Source organism: Triplophysa rosa, linkage group LG7 (assembly GCF_024868665.1).
Source record: "Triplophysa rosa linkage group LG7, Trosa_1v2, whole genome shotgun sequence".
In the NCBI taxonomy this organism is placed as follows: Eukaryota; Metazoa; Chordata; class Actinopteri; order Cypriniformes; family Nemacheilidae; genus Triplophysa; species Triplophysa rosa.
The window spans coordinates 18,483,077-18,503,563 of record NC_079896.1 but is presented as its reverse complement, the minus strand read 5'-3'; the positions used below and the strand labels follow the sequence as shown (position 1 = coordinate 18,503,563).

General features: G+C 39.7%; 1 protein-coding gene across 1 annotated transcript in view; it reads left to right on the top strand.

The window, feature by feature from the left end:
- Positions 1-19,086, top strand: part of LOC130556700 (unconventional myosin-VIIa) — a 41,799-nt gene extending 22,713 nt beyond the window's left edge. The window contains exons 30-47 of the mRNA XM_057337940.1: positions 137-304; positions 405-522; positions 650-776; positions 885-1,039; positions 1,172-1,353; positions 1,824-1,942; positions 8,278-8,432; positions 8,746-8,899; positions 11,812-11,967; positions 15,840-15,945; positions 16,345-16,458; positions 16,676-16,769; positions 16,866-16,969; positions 17,490-17,675; positions 17,804-17,920; positions 18,015-18,098; positions 18,750-18,869; positions 18,978-19,086. Coding sequence (XP_057193923.1) covers positions 137-304; positions 405-522; positions 650-776; positions 885-1,039; positions 1,172-1,353; positions 1,824-1,942; positions 8,278-8,432; positions 8,746-8,899; positions 11,812-11,967; positions 15,840-15,945; positions 16,345-16,458; positions 16,676-16,769; positions 16,866-16,969; positions 17,490-17,675; positions 17,804-17,920; positions 18,015-18,098; positions 18,750-18,869; positions 18,978-19,070 — 2,352 coding nt within the window. The 3' untranslated portion in view covers positions 19,071-19,086. The remainder of the gene's footprint in view (positions 1-136; positions 305-404; positions 523-649; positions 777-884; positions 1,040-1,171; positions 1,354-1,823; positions 1,943-8,277; positions 8,433-8,745; positions 8,900-11,811; positions 11,968-15,839; positions 15,946-16,344; positions 16,459-16,675; positions 16,770-16,865; positions 16,970-17,489; positions 17,676-17,803; positions 17,921-18,014; positions 18,099-18,749; positions 18,870-18,977) is intronic.
- Positions 19,087-20,487: the final 1,401 nt, after the last annotated feature.

Sequence of the window (20,487 nt, the reverse complement as noted above, 5' to 3'; positions counted from 1 at the left end):
GTATAAATAGCCAAAATAGTCTCAATTTAATCAAGGCCTGGCTTAATCTACTCCCTGTCTGGAAACCACTCCTTTAGGTCCTAAAATAAGTACATGAGCATAACTGAGAAAAATAAATGTTATTCATGTTTATCAGGAGGAAGACTATGTTGAACTTGCAGCAAAGCACTTCTATGTGCAGTATGGGTCAGACAGCAGTATGGAGAATGCCAAGACTGTTGTTCAGGAATGCATTAATTCCAAACTGTTGGAGGCCAAGTCAGAGGCGAAATGGGTCCAGATGGTCAGCACATCACATGTCCAGGTAGAGATTTTAGTACTTATATTAACTGAAATGGAAAAAAGACTGATTGAAAATTAAAACTTTTTCTTTAAAATATTTTGTATATAATCTTTTTAACAAGGGCCCATTTATAAACTCTCGGACCAAGTCTGCTCATGTGAAAGCAGAGGTAGTTGACTATGCTCGCCAGAAGTGGTCCATGTTCTTCTCAAAGTTTTTTGAAGTTGCCAAGTTATCTGGTATGAATTGATGAGTATTTACTTATAGTTATTTGTATTCCTATCCTATAACTATTGCATATAAATCCCAGAAAAAAACATATTCTAATTTTGTAGGTGAAGTTAACTTGGATAATTTAATTTTCAGGTCCTGCTTTACCCAAGAACAAGTTCATCCTTGCCATAAACTCAACTGGAATAACATTCTTAGATGAACGGGAAAAGAATCTTCTGGTACTGTCTTACCCTGATGTCACCGGGGTAAACACTATTAGGTCAGTTTAGCACAAACTGTTGTATGTTTAGATTGTATCATGTTGACAATTTTGCCAACAACATGAGTGATACCTTTTTCAAAATGTAAGTCTCTCTGTCTCTTCCAGAGATAGGAAGTCTGTGTGTTTGTTAACTCTGAAGGGAGACTTCACACTGAATGCAGTCATGGCTGCCGACATCTCTGATTTGGTAGCGATGTTCCTAGCAGGCCTTATAGAGCGTTCACAATATGCCGTTGCCCTACAAGAAGTAAACAGACAAGGTCAGGCACAAAATAAGAAAGACATGTTCTCTTTTACGTTTTAAATATGTGAAAATGCACATTTGATTATTTACCATATATCAATTCATCTAATGTTATTGTCTAATGAAAATGGTTTGGATTCTTTTCAAGATGATCGAACATTTCTCAGCTTTAAGAAAGCAGAGCTCATTCTTCTTATTAAAGATGATGAGTTTTCTGCTGATCGTGGCTGGTTGAAGGGTAAGAATGAACGAACTAAAGAAACCGGTGTAGTCCCTGCAGATGCTGTTTTTATTCTTCCTACTCTTACAAAGCCGACCAATGAAGTCCTGGTGAGAACTTTAATGAGTTGAAGCTTGTTTAATGCAGTGCTTAAAAAGCAATTTAGACTTGTGAAGTTCAAAACTGGTCACTGTCATTAAATAAAAAATGGCGGTGTAGAAATGCTCGACCTGATTTTGCCAAGTGGTTGATGTCCTCAGGACAACATATTTTGTTGACCTAAGGACAACATTTTTATAAATAAGACCTAAACCCACACCAAACCCCAACCCTAACCATAACTTACCCCTAAAATCAGAGGGAAATGATAAGTGAAAAACAATGGTCTAGATTAAGGACCGAATCCTGGTTGGAATATTAAATTTAAAATAAACTGTAAACTTATTTCTGAAATCTGATTGGTTGAATTAAATGTTGTCCCAGGGTAAGCATGATGTTGTCCTAAGGATATTCAACCACTTGGGAAAAACAGGAGTGCCGTGTAGAAATACGTCTTATAAAAATGTTTTCCCTTTTTTAGAGCCTGATCAGCTTGTCCCCTGATCAGAGAAAGACCGTCATAGATAACAGTTTAAAAGGAACCATTACTGAGAAAGTGGCTCCTGCAACCCTTAAAGAGTTCTCTATTGAATATTTCAGGTATCTTCTTATATCTGTTTGTCCGCATTGCTACTACTTAGTATACTTTGTTGGAAAGATTATAGTAAACAGTATAATGATTTGCAAAATAGCAATATATACTGTATATAATCTGTGAAAATTGTGCTAGAGACTATTTACACCAAGTGACAATAGCTATTAGTTGATATTTACACTAAGTGAAAATAGCATATTTTCTTAGCAATTTATGAAAAATCTGAAAAACAAAAGTAGTGATAGATGCTATTTACACTAATTCGCCTACTTACACTATGCAATAAAACTATGTACTGTTGTTGAAAAGTTTTTGTGTGTAGCCAAACATAAACACCACTTTTGTGCGTAGCAAAACTAGTATGCAGGCATTGGGACATACTAACGTGAAACAGAAGTGGCTGCTGTGGCCAAGAAGACATTGTGATCATTGAAGGCGGGGTGTCCGATTTCTCTTAGCTGTTGTTGATGTTCAAATCACCAAAACAAACACACCCCTACCCCCATCTTTCACTTTCGTCAGTGCTCGGCTTGGCTAATGTCCGTCCTGTGCACCTTACTGCTGATTGGCTACAAGGTTGTTTTGGTACTCGGCCCGACTCAGTTGTCTAAAGCGTAATTCGGAAATCGGTTACCCCGCCTTTAACAGTCAAGAACATCAAAATACAGCGCTTTCCATTAAATGATTAATTCATTATTTATCGTTTATCATGTAATAATTCATTATCTATTATGTAATTACTGTATACTTACATTTATTAATTCAGCAAAGCACCCTTTTATAATTTTATTAATACAAGGTAGCGCAGCAAGTTGTGGGTAATATCAGCCGTTTGTGTGTCCATGGATTTACACTTTCGAATTTGCACCAGAAACAGTAGACCATCTGGGTACTTTAAGAATATACATTTCAACATGCTATTATAGTAATTGTGAATACTATTTAGGATGGATAGTATGTGAATTAGGATGCAGCATTATTGAAAATAGCAGCTTTTTTAGCAGTATGCTATTTAAACTAAAATAAATTTGCTGTATTTTTTCGCATTACGTGTAAATCATAATAAGGCGAGAGCGGGGCACAAAGTGACGCTTTTTGGTTTTAGCTCAATACATATGGATAGATATATAAGAACATGCTCCACAATTATAATAAAAACACATAATTGTCAATTAAAGCTGCAAGCAGCGATGATTGGGCCCTCGCGCAAAAGTGCAACCGCAACCCTGTGCCATCACCACCCGTCGGCCTCAGGAACAGTGAACGGTGGGCAACGTGCATGTAAGGAGTTACATTATAGATTTTTCCGTGCCATATTTCCTATTGCCAGCTGGTGGCGCTATGACTATGTGAACACTGACGTGGATATGTGTTCAGGCCAGGACTCTTATCAAACATATGAAGTGTGAGGCTTGTCGGACATTGCGTGCCTGAGTTACTATAGCTTCCTGTTTCATGGCGAAACATCAAACTTTATCAGGTCGCCACGGACACGCCCCTCAATGAAAAGTCAGGATCATGAAATGTATCATCACAAAGGTCTGAAGATCATACTGGCTATACAGTTCAAATATGATGCTGACCTGTTTGAAGCTCTATGAGCAGTTAAAAACTGTTTAAAACATGCCATTTCCTGTTTCCTGCAGGTGGCGCTATAACAGTATCTGAATATTACCATGTAGATGTCTTCAGGCCAGGACTTTTATCAAATGTGTGAAGTGTGAGACTGTTCGGACATTTTGTGCCTGATATACTATAAGTTCCTGTTTCATGGCGAAACATCAAACTTTGTCAGGCCCCATGGACACGCCCCTCAACAAAAAGTCAGGAACTTGCAATGTATCATCACAAAGGTCTGAAGATCATACTGGCCAAATATATTGCTGACCTGTTTGAATCTCTATGAGTTAATCACAGTTTAAAACATGCCACTTCCTGTTTCCTGCAGGTGGCGCTATAACTGTATCTGAATATTACCATTTAGATGTCTTCAGGCCAGGACTTTTATCAAATGTGTGAAGTCTGGGTGAAGTCTGGGGCCTGTTGCACATTGTAGGCCTGAGTTGTAGTGCATGTACGTATTGCGTAGCGGCCTGGGCAGTTCTAGGTGGCGCTAGCGAGCCATTTTGCCACGCCTAATTTTAAATCCCATATCAGACAAATTATTGTGAGTTTTTGAGCATGTTTAGGCCTTCAAATTAGCGATCAAAGAGGGAGAAGAAGAAGAAGAAGAATAAACAACACAGAAACAAAAGGGCTCTGCACTACGGTGCAAGCCAGTGCAGAGCCCTATTGTTTCTGTGTTCTTCTCCCTCTTTGATCGCTAATTTGAAGGCCTAAACATGCTCAAAAACTCACAATAATTTGCACACGCATCAGACCTTGCAAAAATTTACGTCTGATATGGGTTTTAAAATTAGGCGTGGCAAAATGGCTCGCTAGCGCCACCTAGAACTGCCCAGGCCACTACGCAATACGTACATGCACCAAATTTGGTGGGCTGATAGAACACCCCGAATCATTAAGAAAAGTCTCTTGGAGCATATCTCTAAACCCAACAGGAAGTCCGTTATTTTTGATTTCCTGTGCAATTTTGTAATTTGTTTCAATTTCCAGTCGTCGTACTTTAACGAACTCCTCCTAGAGTTTTAATCCGATCAACATCATCTTCATGTCATTCTCATATTTAAGGCCTTTGCGAAGCTAAATTGCGGAGATCCTGACTTTTCTGAGGGGAACGTGACCCTGGCGGCCTGCCAAAGTTTGGCGTTTCGCCATGAACAGGAAGTTGTTGTAACTCAGGCCTACAATGTCCAACAGGCCCCAGACTTCACCCAGACTTCACACATTTGATAAAAGTCTGGCCTGAAGACATCTACATGGTAATATTCAGATACGTTATAGCGCCACCTGCAGGAAACAGGAAGTGGCATGTTTTAAACTGTGATTAACTCATAGAGATTCAAACAGGTCAAATATATTTGGCCAGTATGATCTCAGACCTTTGTGATGATACATTGCAAGTTCTGACTTTTGTTGAGGGGCGTGTCCTGGCGGCCTGACAAAGTTTGATGTTTCCCATGAAACAGGAAGCTATAGTAACTCAGGCACACAATGTCTGACCGGCCTCACACTTCACATGTTTGATAAAGTCCTGGCCTGAACACATATCCATGTCAGTGTTCACTTATAGCAATAGCCCACCAGCTGGAAAAGGGAATGTGAGCATTTAAATAAATAACAAATCCTACTATAATTCGCCTGCATTATTTTATCGCCTCCATTCCTGTTTTCCTTATGCAATCGGGTTGCGGTGGCACTTTCCGCGAGGGCCCGATCATCGCTGCTCGCAGCTTTAATTAGGGCCCGAGCACGGAGGAGCAAGCCACCGGCTTGCACCGTAGTGCAGAGCCCTTTTGTTTCTGTGTTGTTTATTAGGGCCCGAGCACGGAGGAGCAAGCCACCGGCTTGCACCGTAGTGCAGAGCCCTTTTGTTTCTGTGTTGTTTATTAGGGCCCGAGCACGGAGGAGCAAGCCACCGGCTTGCACCGCAGTGCAGAGCCCTATTGTTTCTGTGTTCTTCTCCCTCTTTGATCGCTAATTTGAAGGCCTAAACATGCTCAAAAATCACAATAACTTGCACACGCATCAGACTGGCGAAAATTTACGTCTGATATGGGTTTTAAAATTAGGCGTGGCAAAATGGCTCGCTAGCGCCACCTAGAACTGCCCAGGCCACTACGCAATACGTACATGCACCAAATTGTGGGCTATAGAACACCCCGAATCATTAAGAAAAGTCTCTTGGAGCATATCTCTAAACCCAACAGGAAGTCCGTTATTTTTGATTTCCTGTGCAATTTTGTAATTTGTTTCAATTTCCAGTCGTCGTACTTTAACGAACTCCTCCTAGAGTTTTAATCCCATCAACATCATTTTCATGTCATTCTCATCTTAAGGCCTTTGCGAAGCTAAATTGCGGAGATCTTGACTTTTCTTGGGGGAACGTGACCCTGGCGGCCTGCCAAAGTTTGGCGTTTCGCCATGAACAGGAAGTTGTTGTAACTCAGGCCTACAATGTCCAACAGGCCCCAGACTTCACCCAGACTTCACACATTTGATAAAAGTCCTGGCCTGAAGACATCTACATGGTAATTTTCAGATACAGTTATAGCGCCACCTGCAGGAAACAGGAAGTGACATGTTTTAAACTGTGATTAACTCCTCATAGAGATTTGAACAGATCAGCATCATATTTGAAGAGTACAGCCAGTATGATCTTCAGACCTTTGTGAAGATACATTGAAAGATTCTAACTTTTCGCTGAGGGGCGTGTCCGTGGTGGCCTGACAAAGTTTGATGTTTCGCCATGAAACAGGAACCTATTGCAACTCAGGCACACAATGTCTGACCAGTCTCACACTTCACACATTTGATAAAAGTCCTGGCCTGAAGACATCTACATGGTAATATTCAGATACTGTTATAGCGCCACCTGCAGGAAACAGGAAGTAGCATGATTTAAACTGTGATTTACTCCTCATACAGATTCAAACAAGTCAGCATCATATTTGACAAGTATAGCCAGTATGATCTTCAGACCTTTGTGATGATACATTTCATGATCCTGACTTTTAGTTGAGGGGCCTGTGCGTTGCGGCCTGAAAAAGTTTGATGTTTCGCCATGAAACAGGAAGCTATAGTAACTCAGGCGCACAATGTCCGACCAGCCTCACACTTCATATGTTTGATAATAGTCCTGGCCTGAACACATATCCATGTCAGTGTTCACTCATAGCAATAGCGCCACCAGCTGGCAAAAGGGAATGTGACACTTTTAAATAAATAACAAATCCTACTATAATTCGCCTGCATTAATTTTATCACCTATCATTTACTTTTTTTCTTTACATGGCAATATTCAGATACAGTTATAACGCCACCTGCAGGAAACAGGAAATGGCATGTTTTAAACTGTTTTTAACTGCTCAGACTTCACACATTTGATAAAAGTCCTGGTCTGAAGACAAACACATGGTAATATTCAGTTACAGTTATAGCACCACCTGCAGGAAACTGGAAGTGGCATGTTTTAAACTGTGATTAACTCCTCATAGAGCTTCAAACAGGTCAGCATCATGTTTGAACTGTATAGCCAGTATGATCTTCAGACCTTTGTGATGATACATTGCAAGATTCTGACTTCAGGGGTGTGTCTGTGGCGGACTGATAAAGTTTGATGTTTCCCCATGAAACAGGAAGCTATAGTAACTCAGGCACGCAATGTCCGACCGGCCTCACGCTTGATATGTTTTATAAGAGTCCTGGCCTGAACACATATCCACGTCAGTGTTCACTTATAGTCATAGTGCCACCAGCTGGCAATAGGAAATATGGCACGGAAAAATCTATAATGTAACTCCTTATATGCACGTTGCCCACCGTTCACTGTTCCTGAGGCCGACGGGTGGTGATGGCACAGGGTTGCGGTTGCACTTTTGCGCGAGGGCCCGATCATCGCTGCTTGCAGCTTTAATGTAATTTTAGTTTTGATTTAATCGCATTGTATTGTACATATTTTCACACAGTGGGGTTAGTTGTATTTTTTTTTTTCAAAGCCTATTTAGCAGTTGCTAGAAGTGACTGACTATTCAATGTGGTGCTATGTTTTAGGGAACCCGACAGTGATTAGGATAATATAAAGTTGGGTTTGGTGACTTACATACCCAACTGAGAAATTGAAAAAAAAAACATATGATGAAGAAATGTACCTTCATGCTGCCAAAAGACTCTTTGTCAAATTTCTCTATGAAAACACATAAAAACTCAAATGACCATCATCTGGTAATGAGAGAAACTATGAGTATGTGTAACTACGAAAAACATCCGTGTTTCAATTAACCCCGCATTCCTTTGTGCCGCACTCACCCCTAGATGCTATTAATATTTATAATTAGTGGCAATTAATATTTTCACCACTATGCAATAATAACAGTGCAAATTATTAAAATTATTTAATGGATGCCAACTTTTTAGGACAATAAAGCCCTACACCTAAGCTTACTCTACACTTTATTAAACACGGGTAACCCCCTTTTAAAATATTTTCTTCATTTTATTGAAAATAAACGCCTTTATGATCTGATATGTGACGGAAATTGGTAGAAGAGTGGGTTTGGCAAAAATTTGGTGTCAAAATCGGTGAGTAGCATTTTCTCTATTCCAATCAGATATTTGAGGGCAGAGTTAGTGTAAATGGCAGGCTATTTGCATTCGGTGTAAACAGACACTGACACAATAAAACAACATAAATGGCCTGTTTTTTTGTGATTGTCTACAGGCAGCCCATCAAAGATGTGAGCAGACAGGTGATATCTAAGAATGCACCACCTGAGAGGTTGTGGGCAAACTCCAGAGAACCCCTCAGACAGCCTCTGCTGAAGAGGCTGGTGGGAAATCCAGAATTAAGCCCTCAAGCCTGCCAAGCCTTCACTGATATCCTTTACCACACTTTTCCAGATGTTGTTACTTTGACTAGTTTATTTTAATAATATTCTGAAGTATTATTCTCATGTATTGTAACATTTCCTTTGAAAGACCATTTATTGCCACAAACAAGCAACAAGGAGATTTCAAGCCAGACGTAAATGTTCATGAATTGCTATTTGTAAAGAATTATGAGAAGCATTCAAAGAGCATTGCTGTAAAAATGGATAAATATGAAAAAGTGTGTTTTTTAGCTAACCTAGTTCCTCCAATAGGATACATTTCAGAACAATAGTGTTTACTTGACTGAAAGGGTGTGCACCTATTCTGAAATACATGGGTGACTACCCCACCAGACAGATCCAGTCCCCCCTAGAGCTCACAGACCAGATCTTTGGCCCACCTACACATAATGAAGCTCTCAGAGATGAGATCTACTGCCAGATCATAAAACAAATGACCAGCAATAACAACCGGTAAATAGTACTCCGTAAACATAAATACAGGGGAAAGCCACTACAAATAATGCCTCCATTTTGCATATTTCCAATTTTATAGAATATTTTCAATTACAAATGATATAATCTAAAATAATATTTATTCAAAATTAAAAAAAATCTGTATTATTTTCAGATTTTAATAAGAGTTTCTAATCTGAAATTTGTTTGATCTATTAAATGTGTGTACATGCAAACTTTAAAGCCCGCTTTGGTCGATTTTATCCCTTAAAACTACAATTGCATATTTAAAGTTTTTTTTTACTGTGAAAATATTTTTTCCTGCCTTAAAATAGCTTGAATGTAACTCTACACCTCAACTTCATTAAGTATATGCAGATACATGAATATGCAAATCAGCCCCGCATCCACTCAATCGCACTTGGAAGTTCCAGATGCTGCTAAAACTAAAAGTGAAACTGAGAGCTGACAAAGTATTGCGATGATCATTTTAGCTCGAATTTAAACGCCATCTATGTATATAGAGTATATGCCTCAAACTGCAGATCCACGAGGTCAAATGAGTTGATATGTGTTTGGTTACAGGTTTATGACATCCTTAACCGGAGTAATGGTTTAAAATGATAAATTTGCACATGGTTTGTCTTAAAGGACTCATCGGATGAGCACTTCAACAAGTTGGTATGATTTATTAGGGACTTCATGAAATGTCTGGAATATATTTTGCTTAAAAACACACAATGGCTGTGTAAACAAAACCCTTCTTGCCTCGTCAAAAACAGCTATGCTCACAGCAACCTGTTTTGGTGTATGTCTCTTTAAATGATAATGAGTTACAGTGCACCCCACCCCCCTTCCGTCCGGCGTGTCAACACAACTGGTAGTACACACGTATAGTACTGCCATGGCAATGGTTTAGCTAAATTATGTTTCCTGAACTCCTCTGCGGTTAGTTTCATATTAAACGTCTCAAATCACTCGTCCGGAGACTAAAAAATCCGTCACAGCAAACAACTCAACTTTATTATATAGCGCTGTTTACAGTTTTCATTGTTACAAAGCAGCTGTGCATTAGACATATTGACTATAAGCAAAACAATTAAAGCTATACCTGTAAAAACAAGAAAAAGGTGAAAACACAGAAGACAGACATACCCACATACAAAACACTCCACACACACAATATGCACACGTACTAACACACATAGACATAGACACAGACACACACACGGATGCGCACACACACACACATACACAGACAAGCGCGCACATGCACGCACACACAGACACGCACGCACGCACATGAAAGCACACATTTAAGATAAAGGAAAGAGAAACACAGGTCAAATATTAAACAGACTATAAATTCCTATATGCAATATTAATTAAGTAAAACTTTAAAATTCTAATTCTAAAGCAGCCCCCCCGGCCAGGCAAATAGTGCAAAACAGTATGCAAACGGTGGCGAGGGACCCAAAACTCCAATCGAGAAAAAAACTTTGATGCAACAAGTACATCAGTTGTTGTTGAAAGTGTTCCTGGTTCCGGTTGATCTAACTAATGCAGCCTAAACCCTCAGAGGATTTATAATATGGAAGTGTAGTGTATGCAAGATTAAAATCCTAATGCGCTCACGTTGTGCGTGTATGCTTGCCTAAAATCCACGGAATGCGCACCTGCAGATCTCAGCGGAATTACGTGGATTTTAGCGCTTGTCGTTGACAAGTTATAACATTACACACACAACGTGAGAGCATAACTAGTGTGCTGTGACAGATTTTTCAGCCTAAGGACAAATGATTTGAGATGTTTAAAACGAAACTAACCGCAGTGTTCGCCCCTTTTCTTTAGCTAAACAGCTTGCAGCAGCTGAACATATTAACTCACATAATGTATTAACATACATACAGTTAAACTCCAAGTGCCCATTGCCAAATAACATATAAATATAGAGTAAGTTTAACACTGGCTTTGAATGTTCTATTTAGCCCGTGACTGACTTAGCTCCCTTCGCTATCATATGCTAACGTTATCCTCCTATATATACTGTACATTTACGTTAATTCAGACTGTTGATAAATATTACTTACATCGGCAGCTTTGTCTCATTCAGTTGGTCTCGATCCCTCTTGAGGAACAATTTTGAAGCTAATCCTGCTTGTACTGTCCCAGGTTGATAAAGCACTCCGGCTTGAAGTGATTCGCGCAAACAAGCAGTTTTTTACTTATGGTTTCTGAGAGATTTCCACTAAAAATAAAATAAATCCATTCCTGTCTCTTCCGAGGTTAGGATTCTGTGCAGCGACTACATTGCATGTTGTCCACGAACTTTAGCCATGGCGTCACATACACCGCTTGTGAAAACAACAATGGCGGCAACACCGTGGGTGGAATTGTGTAGATTAAGAGGCGGTAATATTATAATAAGATCCTGCTTTTACGTCACAACAGGAGTCAAATCTGAACGGCTCGATTTCTCACATGCTTGCAGGGAAAGACTCATCAAAACAAACTCACTGGGATCTTGTTTTTCACATTTTCTGGGTTGCGAGATGCACCCGATTATAGCACTAAAACACAGAAAAATTTGGATTTTCATCCGATGACTCCTTTAAAGCCTATTAAAGCCTAAGAAACAAAGTTAAAAAAAATATGTCAGAAAAATGTTTCGCAAAAGTTCTGTACAATATTCCTTGTGGGATTGTAGTTGCACAAAAGACAACTTTCCCTTTATAACGCTGAGAGTAACACTATGCGACCTTTAGCTCCATTAATATCCCATTTTCTTTTTCTCCTAACTTAGTCATTTATTGTTAAGTAAATACATGACACCGTTTTTTATAACCTAAAAGGGGTTTTATAATACCTGACCATGCTGCCTCATCATTATGAGCTTTGCCCTTTAAGAGTATATATTTTTTCTTAATCAGGTTCAGTATGGAGCAAGGCTGGCAGCTGCTGTGGTTATGCTGTGGTCTCTTCCCACCCAGTAGCTCTCTGATGAAACATGTTCAACGTTTTATTGAGACACGCAAACGAGAGCCACTGGCCACTGACTGCCTCCAAAGACTCCAGGGGGCTCTGAGGTACAATTACCACATATTTTGTACTATGCCATGTAGTTTGCAAACCAAAACCTTTGCAATTCAACATACACCAGGCTTGGGTAGAAAAATAAAATTAAAAGTTTTTATATAAAATGTATATATCATAAATTTTACTTCATAACATGCAAGTTTAGTTGTACCGTAGGATCACTAAGTAACATTGTCTTTAATGAACAATAAATTTTTTCGAAAGATGTATCTGTTAATAGTACAATAATGGTTTATTGTTTGAGGTATTCAGTTCTGAAAAGTCACTATATGAGCACAATAACAGATCTCCTTTTATTAGCATGACAACTAAGACAGAAAATGTCAGTTCAAACTGTTGATTGCAGCGGTAAAACAAACAAGTAACAGGTAAGTACAGTTTGTTATTGCAATAATGATGATTAATGGGATGCAATGATGCAAATAATATTCCTGCAGGAGCGTTGTAGTTTGTGGATGTGGTAAGAAAATTTAAGAATTGAGCACCTTGTTTGATGGCAGGTAGTATAGCAGTAAGTATCCACTAGACTGGGAAACAGATGAAGACTTGGACCTGATTAACTGACGGTAGACGTTTCGGGCCTGGATCTGTTGTCTGCGCACTGCCCTCTGAGATGCTGTTTACACTAGCTTGTTTCAAAACAAAAACGATCCTCGTTTATACTGTCATTTTCACATGTGTTCCAAAAAAATCCAGGCACGCTGGGCATGCGCACACAAATTTAAACAGTTGTAAGCTATGTTCATGCATACAAGTTGGTTGTTGATGACAGTTGGTAAATAGTCACAGACCGGTCAGTACAAAACGAACATGACGTGGATTGATGAGGTGTTATCCGTGTTATTAGGCTTGTTTGATTTCATCCGGTGCCACGCAGACAGATGACATCGCAGTACTGAGAGTCATTGTTGCCTTCAGGTAGTGTAATGGCTGATATGACAGGGGCTTAATGAATCAGGGAAGCAAACTCGATACAGATGACCCAATCAGTGAACGAATGTAGGCAACCATACCTGTGTATTCTAACGTCTCAGTTTTCGTCCATTTACACAGAAACGCAACCCCTAGTTTCTCAAAAACGGGGTCTGCAGCGTTTCCAAAAGTCTCCTTTTCTGGGTCAAAAACTCCATAGTGGTGTAAACGCCAGGCTTAACCGTAGCAAGAGGTGGGTTTGGGAAAGGACCACGAGACGGGAATTGAACCCGGGTCGCCTGATGCGCAACCGTGCCACATGTCGGAGCACTGCCCACTAGGCTATCGGATCCGACGAGTTATGCGTTTTTTAAGGAAAACGAACCAGTATAAACGCTGCCTGAAGCTGATGGTGAGCTGCATCCTAGACACTCTCCCGGAACCAGTAGTCGACGGATGGAATGTCCAATAGTTCCCCTGACCACAGGAGACGGGGAGGCTGGTAACAGAGTACCCACTGGAAAGGGGTAAGTCCAGTGGCTGCCTGTCGAAGAGAGTTCTGTGCATACTCGGCCCAGCCTATGTACTGGTTCCTGGAGTTCTGGTGGCCATGGCAGAAGGTTTAAATGGATGGGGATAACTATGCTGTTTAGGGTAAGAATGTATTCTGGAACAGTTATCTTATGGGCCATACAAACGAGACAGGACACTAGCTTGGAGTTATTGGAACCAGGTGGAATTGGGTAAAGAAAAGGGCCCAGCATTTTGGCAAGGGTTTAGGTCTCTTGGCATAAAAGAAGTATTGTAAATTCTTGTGGTCTGTGAGCACAGTGAAGTGAGCTCCTTCCATTCAATGTCTTTGATCTTCCAGGGCTAGCTCAATTGCCTGAAGGTCCTTCTTACAGATGTCATAGTTCTTCTCTGCCTGTGGTAATTTCTTGTAGAAGATGACACATGGCTGGGTCCCCATGCTGCTGAGACAGCACCGCTCCTACCCCTTTGGATGGGTCATGATGGATGAGGAGCAGTGTACTTTTAAATGCCACTAACTAAAATAATAAAAAAGCGGTCTTCCCCCTCAGATATCCAGATGAGGTTATAAGAATGCGGAGGTCCAACGTGGTGAACAAGGCAGCTCCACGTAGTAGTTCCAGGGCAGCTGGGACGAGGGTCCCAAAACAAAAATCTTATTAAGGTCTCAACTCTCCGTCCTTCTGAGGCACAAAAACGCCCGATGCACCAGTAAATGTCGAAGGGTGGATGTAGCCTTAAAGCCTCCTCGATATACTCCTCCATGGTTTTCCGTTCTGGGATGGAAAGTGGGTATATCTTGCCACTAGGCACTGGCTCACCCGGAATGAGGTTGATCGCACAGTTCCATGAATTTCAAAATATTTTTTCTCTGCTGCACTTTCGATGGAGGTAGAATTCAAGGAGCATACTGGAGAGGATTGAGGAACTCAGAGAGCGAGATGAGTGAAACATTCAGGACCACAGTTCTCCCCACACTCCAGAATTGACCTGTCGGTAAGCCCCGTCCCCCTTAGTTACAGTTGCTAACTCGGACAAGCAACCAGAGTTCCTAATGTCTTTCAATGGCAGCTGACTGTGTAAAAACCTTGTCCGAAGTTGTTTTTGGTACATTTTGGACACACTCTGTCGTCGAGGAGAATTAAGTGGGACTTAAATATGCCATGGAGGGATATATATACGATTTTAAAATAAATACGGTGGATAACAAATTTAATTGGAAAGCGAGGGCTTACAGATCACAATGCAAGCGGAAGAAGCCTCATGTTGCGGTCGTAACTATCGCAGATAACAACATCTAGCATCAACTGTTCATTTACAGTTCATTTACAGTTACCCTGTTCATTCAGGGTAAGATTAAATTAATTTACATTTAACCACTTTAATATGGAGAGACAGTGAAATGTAGACCTTTGTTTATGACCTACAATGTACATGCTGTGAGAACAGTTAGCTATTTAGGTTTGTACATTAGCATGGACTCAATAACTTAACTAGTTTTAGCCAGGGATATGATACTAAAGCACAAGAAAACATTAATGATCTGCATATGGAAACTATAACTTAGTGAAAGTATGACAAAAAGAAAATAAATGTTTTTGTCTTCACTGGGATTGGAGTTGAATCAGGTTTCTGCCCCACATTTTGCTCTTTTTTTTGTGTGGGTTTAGGAAATTGAATCAAATAAATTCCATTCCCCAGGCACATTGTTTTATCATTCTTACAGCATAAAACAACATAAAATCGATGAGAGCTTCGGATCTTACAATTTTTCTCTATGGCACTGAAATCTAAAGTTGTCAGAGTTCCGGTCCCCATGCAACTCATATTCATCTGCCATTCGCTCAACTGCATTTTAGGGGAGGGGCTTACCGATAGGTCGATTTCGCCAGAGGTCCAGGAGATAGTGGGATGGTGTTGAATCAACCATGGATGGCACAGGATGACACCAGCTACACACAAATTGTGGTGTTTAGCAATGGGACTGCAGAGCACTGCCATAGAGGAAGGTGAAGTGATGGGTGATGAGGAAGCGTTGGAGATGCCGAGTACTCGAACTGTGTGCTTATATAGAGGTGACTGATTAGTGGATGATCGGGTTCAGGTGCATGGATTAGAATTCTGGTGATGGGTCTATGTCGATTGGGTGGTTGAGTGTGTCTTATCCGTGACACACTCTAACCTTTTTGGCAGACTCAAGTAAACATCAGAAAAGTGTCAGGCATAAGTGAGTGTACAGTACAGATTTTACATTGGCTTCATATGCCATTGCAACTGTTCAGAGACCTCCACATTTTGGGAACTCTACTATAAACATATTGTTGCGCTGAATTCAAATGCTGGTTCGCAGATTTTCTCAGATATAAATTGGTATGATAATATCTCTGAGTATAATATAACATTGTTTTTCCTGCTTTAGAATGGAACCCAGGAAGCTTCCCCCTCACCAGGTAGAGGTAGATGCCATTCAGCAGAACAGCACCCAGATCTTCCACAAAATCTACTTCCCTAATGACACTCATGAGGTAACACAACACACACTAGAAAACTGTATTATTCCACAGTGTTTTGCACCACAATAATACACCACAGAGCTGTAGTGAAAAAGTGAAGTGATGTGAGGCCAAGTATTGTGTTCAATTTGTGCTCTGCATTTAACCCATCCAAGTGCACACACACAGCAATGAGTAACACACACACACACCCAGAGCAGTGAGCAGCCATTGCTGCGGTGCCCAGTGCCTTGCTCAAGGGTCTCACCTCAGCCGTGGTATTGAAGGTGGAGGGGAGTGCTGATCATTCACTCCCCCCACCTACAATCCCTGCTGGTACTGAAGCTCGAACCGGCAACGTTTGGGTTACAAGTCCTAGTCTCTAACCATTAGGCCACGACTGCTTGATTTTATTATATCTCATCTGGACAGATTTTTGAGGTAGCAACCAACACCCGGATAAAAGGTTTGGTCCAGGCCATTGCCAAGAAGCTCATGTTGGTGTCAGCTGATGGTTTCAGTATCTTTGTGAAAACTCCAGATAAGGTTGGTACCAGAACTACCATGATGTTTAACGGACAGAAAAGTCAAAATTCTGGGTGAAACAAAGTGTCATAATTTTAGAATTTTGTTAATCTTCAATGTGTATGGTGGGTATGGCCCTGTGAACAGCTCTATGTCATGTTGCTTTGCTAATTTACTGCTGCATTACTAACAAATACACATGATTTAATGAGCACATTTAAAATTCTCTTTCTGTCAGGTTCTGAGTCTGAATGAAACTGACTACTTCTTCGACAGTCTAAGACAAATTACAGATTGGTCCAAAAGAGCAAAGAGAGTGAATCAGAGTAGGTGTATTTCAAACTAGATGCAAATGTTTCTATAAAAAATATTTTTAGACTGTTGTTTAAAGAGTTCGATGAATTTAATGATTCTCTTTTAAACAGCAGTCCTAGTGAATGTGTCTTACATGGTGTTCTTCATGAGAAAACAATGGTTCAATGTCATTCCTGGGAGAGATGTGGAGGCTGATGTTATCTTTCATTACCCACAGGTACTAGAAATCGGTGCCATCCATTCATATCTGAGTTAGTATCATCCATAGTCGCTTTTCCAGCACTGGGCCTAAGGTCTAAGAAGAGTAAGGAACAGTTACAGTTATATTTCCTCTTGAGCTTGGTTTGGCATGGCACAATTACAGATTGTTTTCTGCGAGGAATTCTTAGCATGGCCACTCAGGGTTGGTTACTTGTCTGTTGCTTGAAGTTTTCTCTCGCTGTTCAAGAGTAGTATTTAAGTGAAGTCGACACAGTTTAGTTAAAAAATGATTCCTAAAACGAAACAAAGGACGCCACATCGCTCCACCAGAATTACGTTTTATAATGGGTTCTATAGTCATTTGTCGCACCGAACGCGTTCGGTGTAGACAGGATGTTACATTCCAAAGAGTTCTGTTATCAGCCCCACAGTGCGAATGGTTAGGCCCAGCGGTGGGAAAGTGACCTATGTATATTTATGCAAAAATCTAGCTTACATTTCTAACATTTTTGTGGCATTTCCACTATACTATTAAGGAATTACCTAAGTACATGAGAGGTTATCATCATTGCACTAAAGAAGACATTGTGCAGCTCGGTGCTCTACTCTTCAGGGTAAAGGTGGGCAACGACAAAACTAAATTTCCCATGATTCCAAAGATGCTGAAGGACCTGGTGCCTAATGACCAACTTAAAGCTATGTCTGCCGATGAATGGAAAAAGGTCAGTTAAAAAATAATGTTCTTGTAAGCTTCTGTTATGTATTCTAGTAAAGTTTATAATGAATGCATAAATGTGTAAGTAATATTATTCTCTTAATTTTTTTCTTGTATGCAAACATTCATCAACAGCACCTTACTGCAGAATACAACAAGCAAGCAGATATGACAGCGGAACAGGCCATGACTGGCTTTTTGAAGATCATCTATAAATGGCCCACATTTGGCTGTGCTTTTTTTGAAGTAAAAGTAAGGATATTTGACTTTGCTTCAAACACGTTTGTATTTTGATATTACATGTTTTAAAAACGATGTGTGTAAAACAATGATGATGATATTGCAGCAAACATCTGAGCCTAATTTCCCTGACATTGTGAGGATTGCCATCAGCAAACAGGGCGTCACCATTATCCACCCCAAAACAAAGGTATCAGCAATTGATAACTCACTTTGCTCTTGTTTAAATGTCTGATTTTGTGAATTATGGGAAAAGTAACATTTGTGTTGCACTATAGGTAGTTTCAAAGCAACATCATAAACGTTACTGTGCACACACGCTTTTGTGGCCCAAACTTAACATCCGGTACACATCTGCAAAGAATAGAGTCCCTGCAGATTACTTCTGAAAACCAGCAAAAGAAATAACAAGTGTAAATGACATTAGCTATCCATTATGTCTAGCCAGTATTATTTTGGGTAACCAGTAGAAGAACCGTTACCTGGCTTAAATGCGACAAAATTACACAACCCATGCAATAAATTGTTTATTTAATAAATGAAATAATAATAAATAATAAAATATGAATATGAATGAATGAATAATATATAAATAGTTATATTACTAGCCACTAGCCAGACTGATAACCAAGCACAGACCGGTGGTTAACCTTGGGCCAGGCATGTGCGTCTGATAAAAATGTCAATATATATACTGTATATACTGTATAAAGTAGATGTATATACACTATATTTCAATCAGCTTTATTGCTAAAATTCTATTAAAACCTTGTCTCATGATTTTAGTTTCTGGTTTTGTTTGGATGTCTTGTTGACTAATTCAATTCCACAACTGTTTAAGGACATTCTGGCAGTCCATCCTTATAACAAAATTGCAAACTGGTCCAGTGGAAGCACATACTTCCACATGACTGTAGGAAACCTTGTCAAAGGAAACAAAATCTTGTGTGAAACATCCTTGGTAAGATGTTGTTGTTAACCAGTAATTTAGCTCTAAAGAATGACTGTTTTCTAAAATGCAAATAAGGATATTTCATAACTCAAAATATTTTCTCCCTTCATTCAAAAGGGCTATAAAATGGATGACCTGCTGACATCTTATGTCAACATGTACCTTAATAATGAGAGAAGAGGACAGAGAAGTCATCAACACTTTGACTAAATATTCTAGTATTTTATTTTTTTAAAGGCACAAACTCACACATGATAAAAATGTGTTTAAAACATGGATACTTACTGTATGCATTTAAAACATATTTTTCTGTATTTTGGTGTAATGAAGTAATACATTACTGAGTGGTGTATTTGTTGTCTCCAAGATCCATTGTATTCCTCCTAATATATTGTGTCAATATCATGTTTTTGTTGCCAAGATTGAAAGACTGTAATTTTAGTGTGCTTACTGGTTAAATAACATTTAATGCTGTACATTATTCAATCATAGTCTTTGAATCGTTTTTAACGATTGTGAGGCATAATTCACAGCATTCTGTTGGTACAGAATTCAGAGTACTTGAGACGTGCTTTTAAAAGTTGCATTGCTTTTGACATGCAGTATATAAATAATGTGCATGAAGTGCTGAAAAAAAAAGAGTGCTGCCAAAGTCACACTGACAAACTCAACTTCGTGTTTTATTTGCCACAATGCAGTCTAATGTCTAATAATTATTTTCATTTATTGCTTTCTGCAGCAAATAAATTATATACAATGTGTATAAATCAATTAATTTGCTTATCATTTTAGTTATTTATTTAATACCTTTTAACTGATTGACAACCCCAATTATTAATTCAGACATACAGTATACTCAGCTGTTTATATCATGTTATATATATTTGAGTATGAAAGAAGAATAGTTCTTCTGTGGTGTTTTGCCACAGGGCATAAGGGGGAAGACAACAAAGGACTGTGGGGCAGCAAATAATAAGGACTTAGAGACATCCCAATTAAGACGTGGCTGTGTGTTTTTTAGCCTAGTTTGGTGGAATAAAAATGACTGGATAGTAGGCTCATTCATTAAGTCAACTATATTAGCATATCGGTGTGGGCGGTCCCAGACAGAAGAAAAGCCTACACAGCTGTGATCTCCCAGAAAGAAAGGCAGATTATTAGCCTAGCTTTTTGATTGGGTCTCCTCTCCGCATCTGTCTCTAAATCACATGACGGGATTATTTTGGTCATGTGCTGCTCCACATGCCCCACCAGTTAACAGCAGGATCCCAGAGAACAAGGACCCCAGTTTGTTATTCTGTCTCAACCGCTCTTGTGTTTTCTACTCAAATTTCTTCTCACCCATACTCATTCTCTAAGTTCCAAGGGGCCTCTACTGTCCAGCTGTTAGGAGTCCACAATGGATAATCTCTGTCTCTTTATTAATAAACTGCCTGTTAAATGCTAAATCCATCTTCTGTTTATTGATATAGTTGAATGATGGGGGTTGTCGGAGGGCTTTTAACCTAAAGGCACGCATTACAGCTCTAGGCCCTGTTGCCATGGCACCCCTCCCGGCTCCACGTTGCGACCAAGGCATGCCATTATTCTCCCTGTCGAAATGTGCTTCTTCTTCTGACTCAAGTTA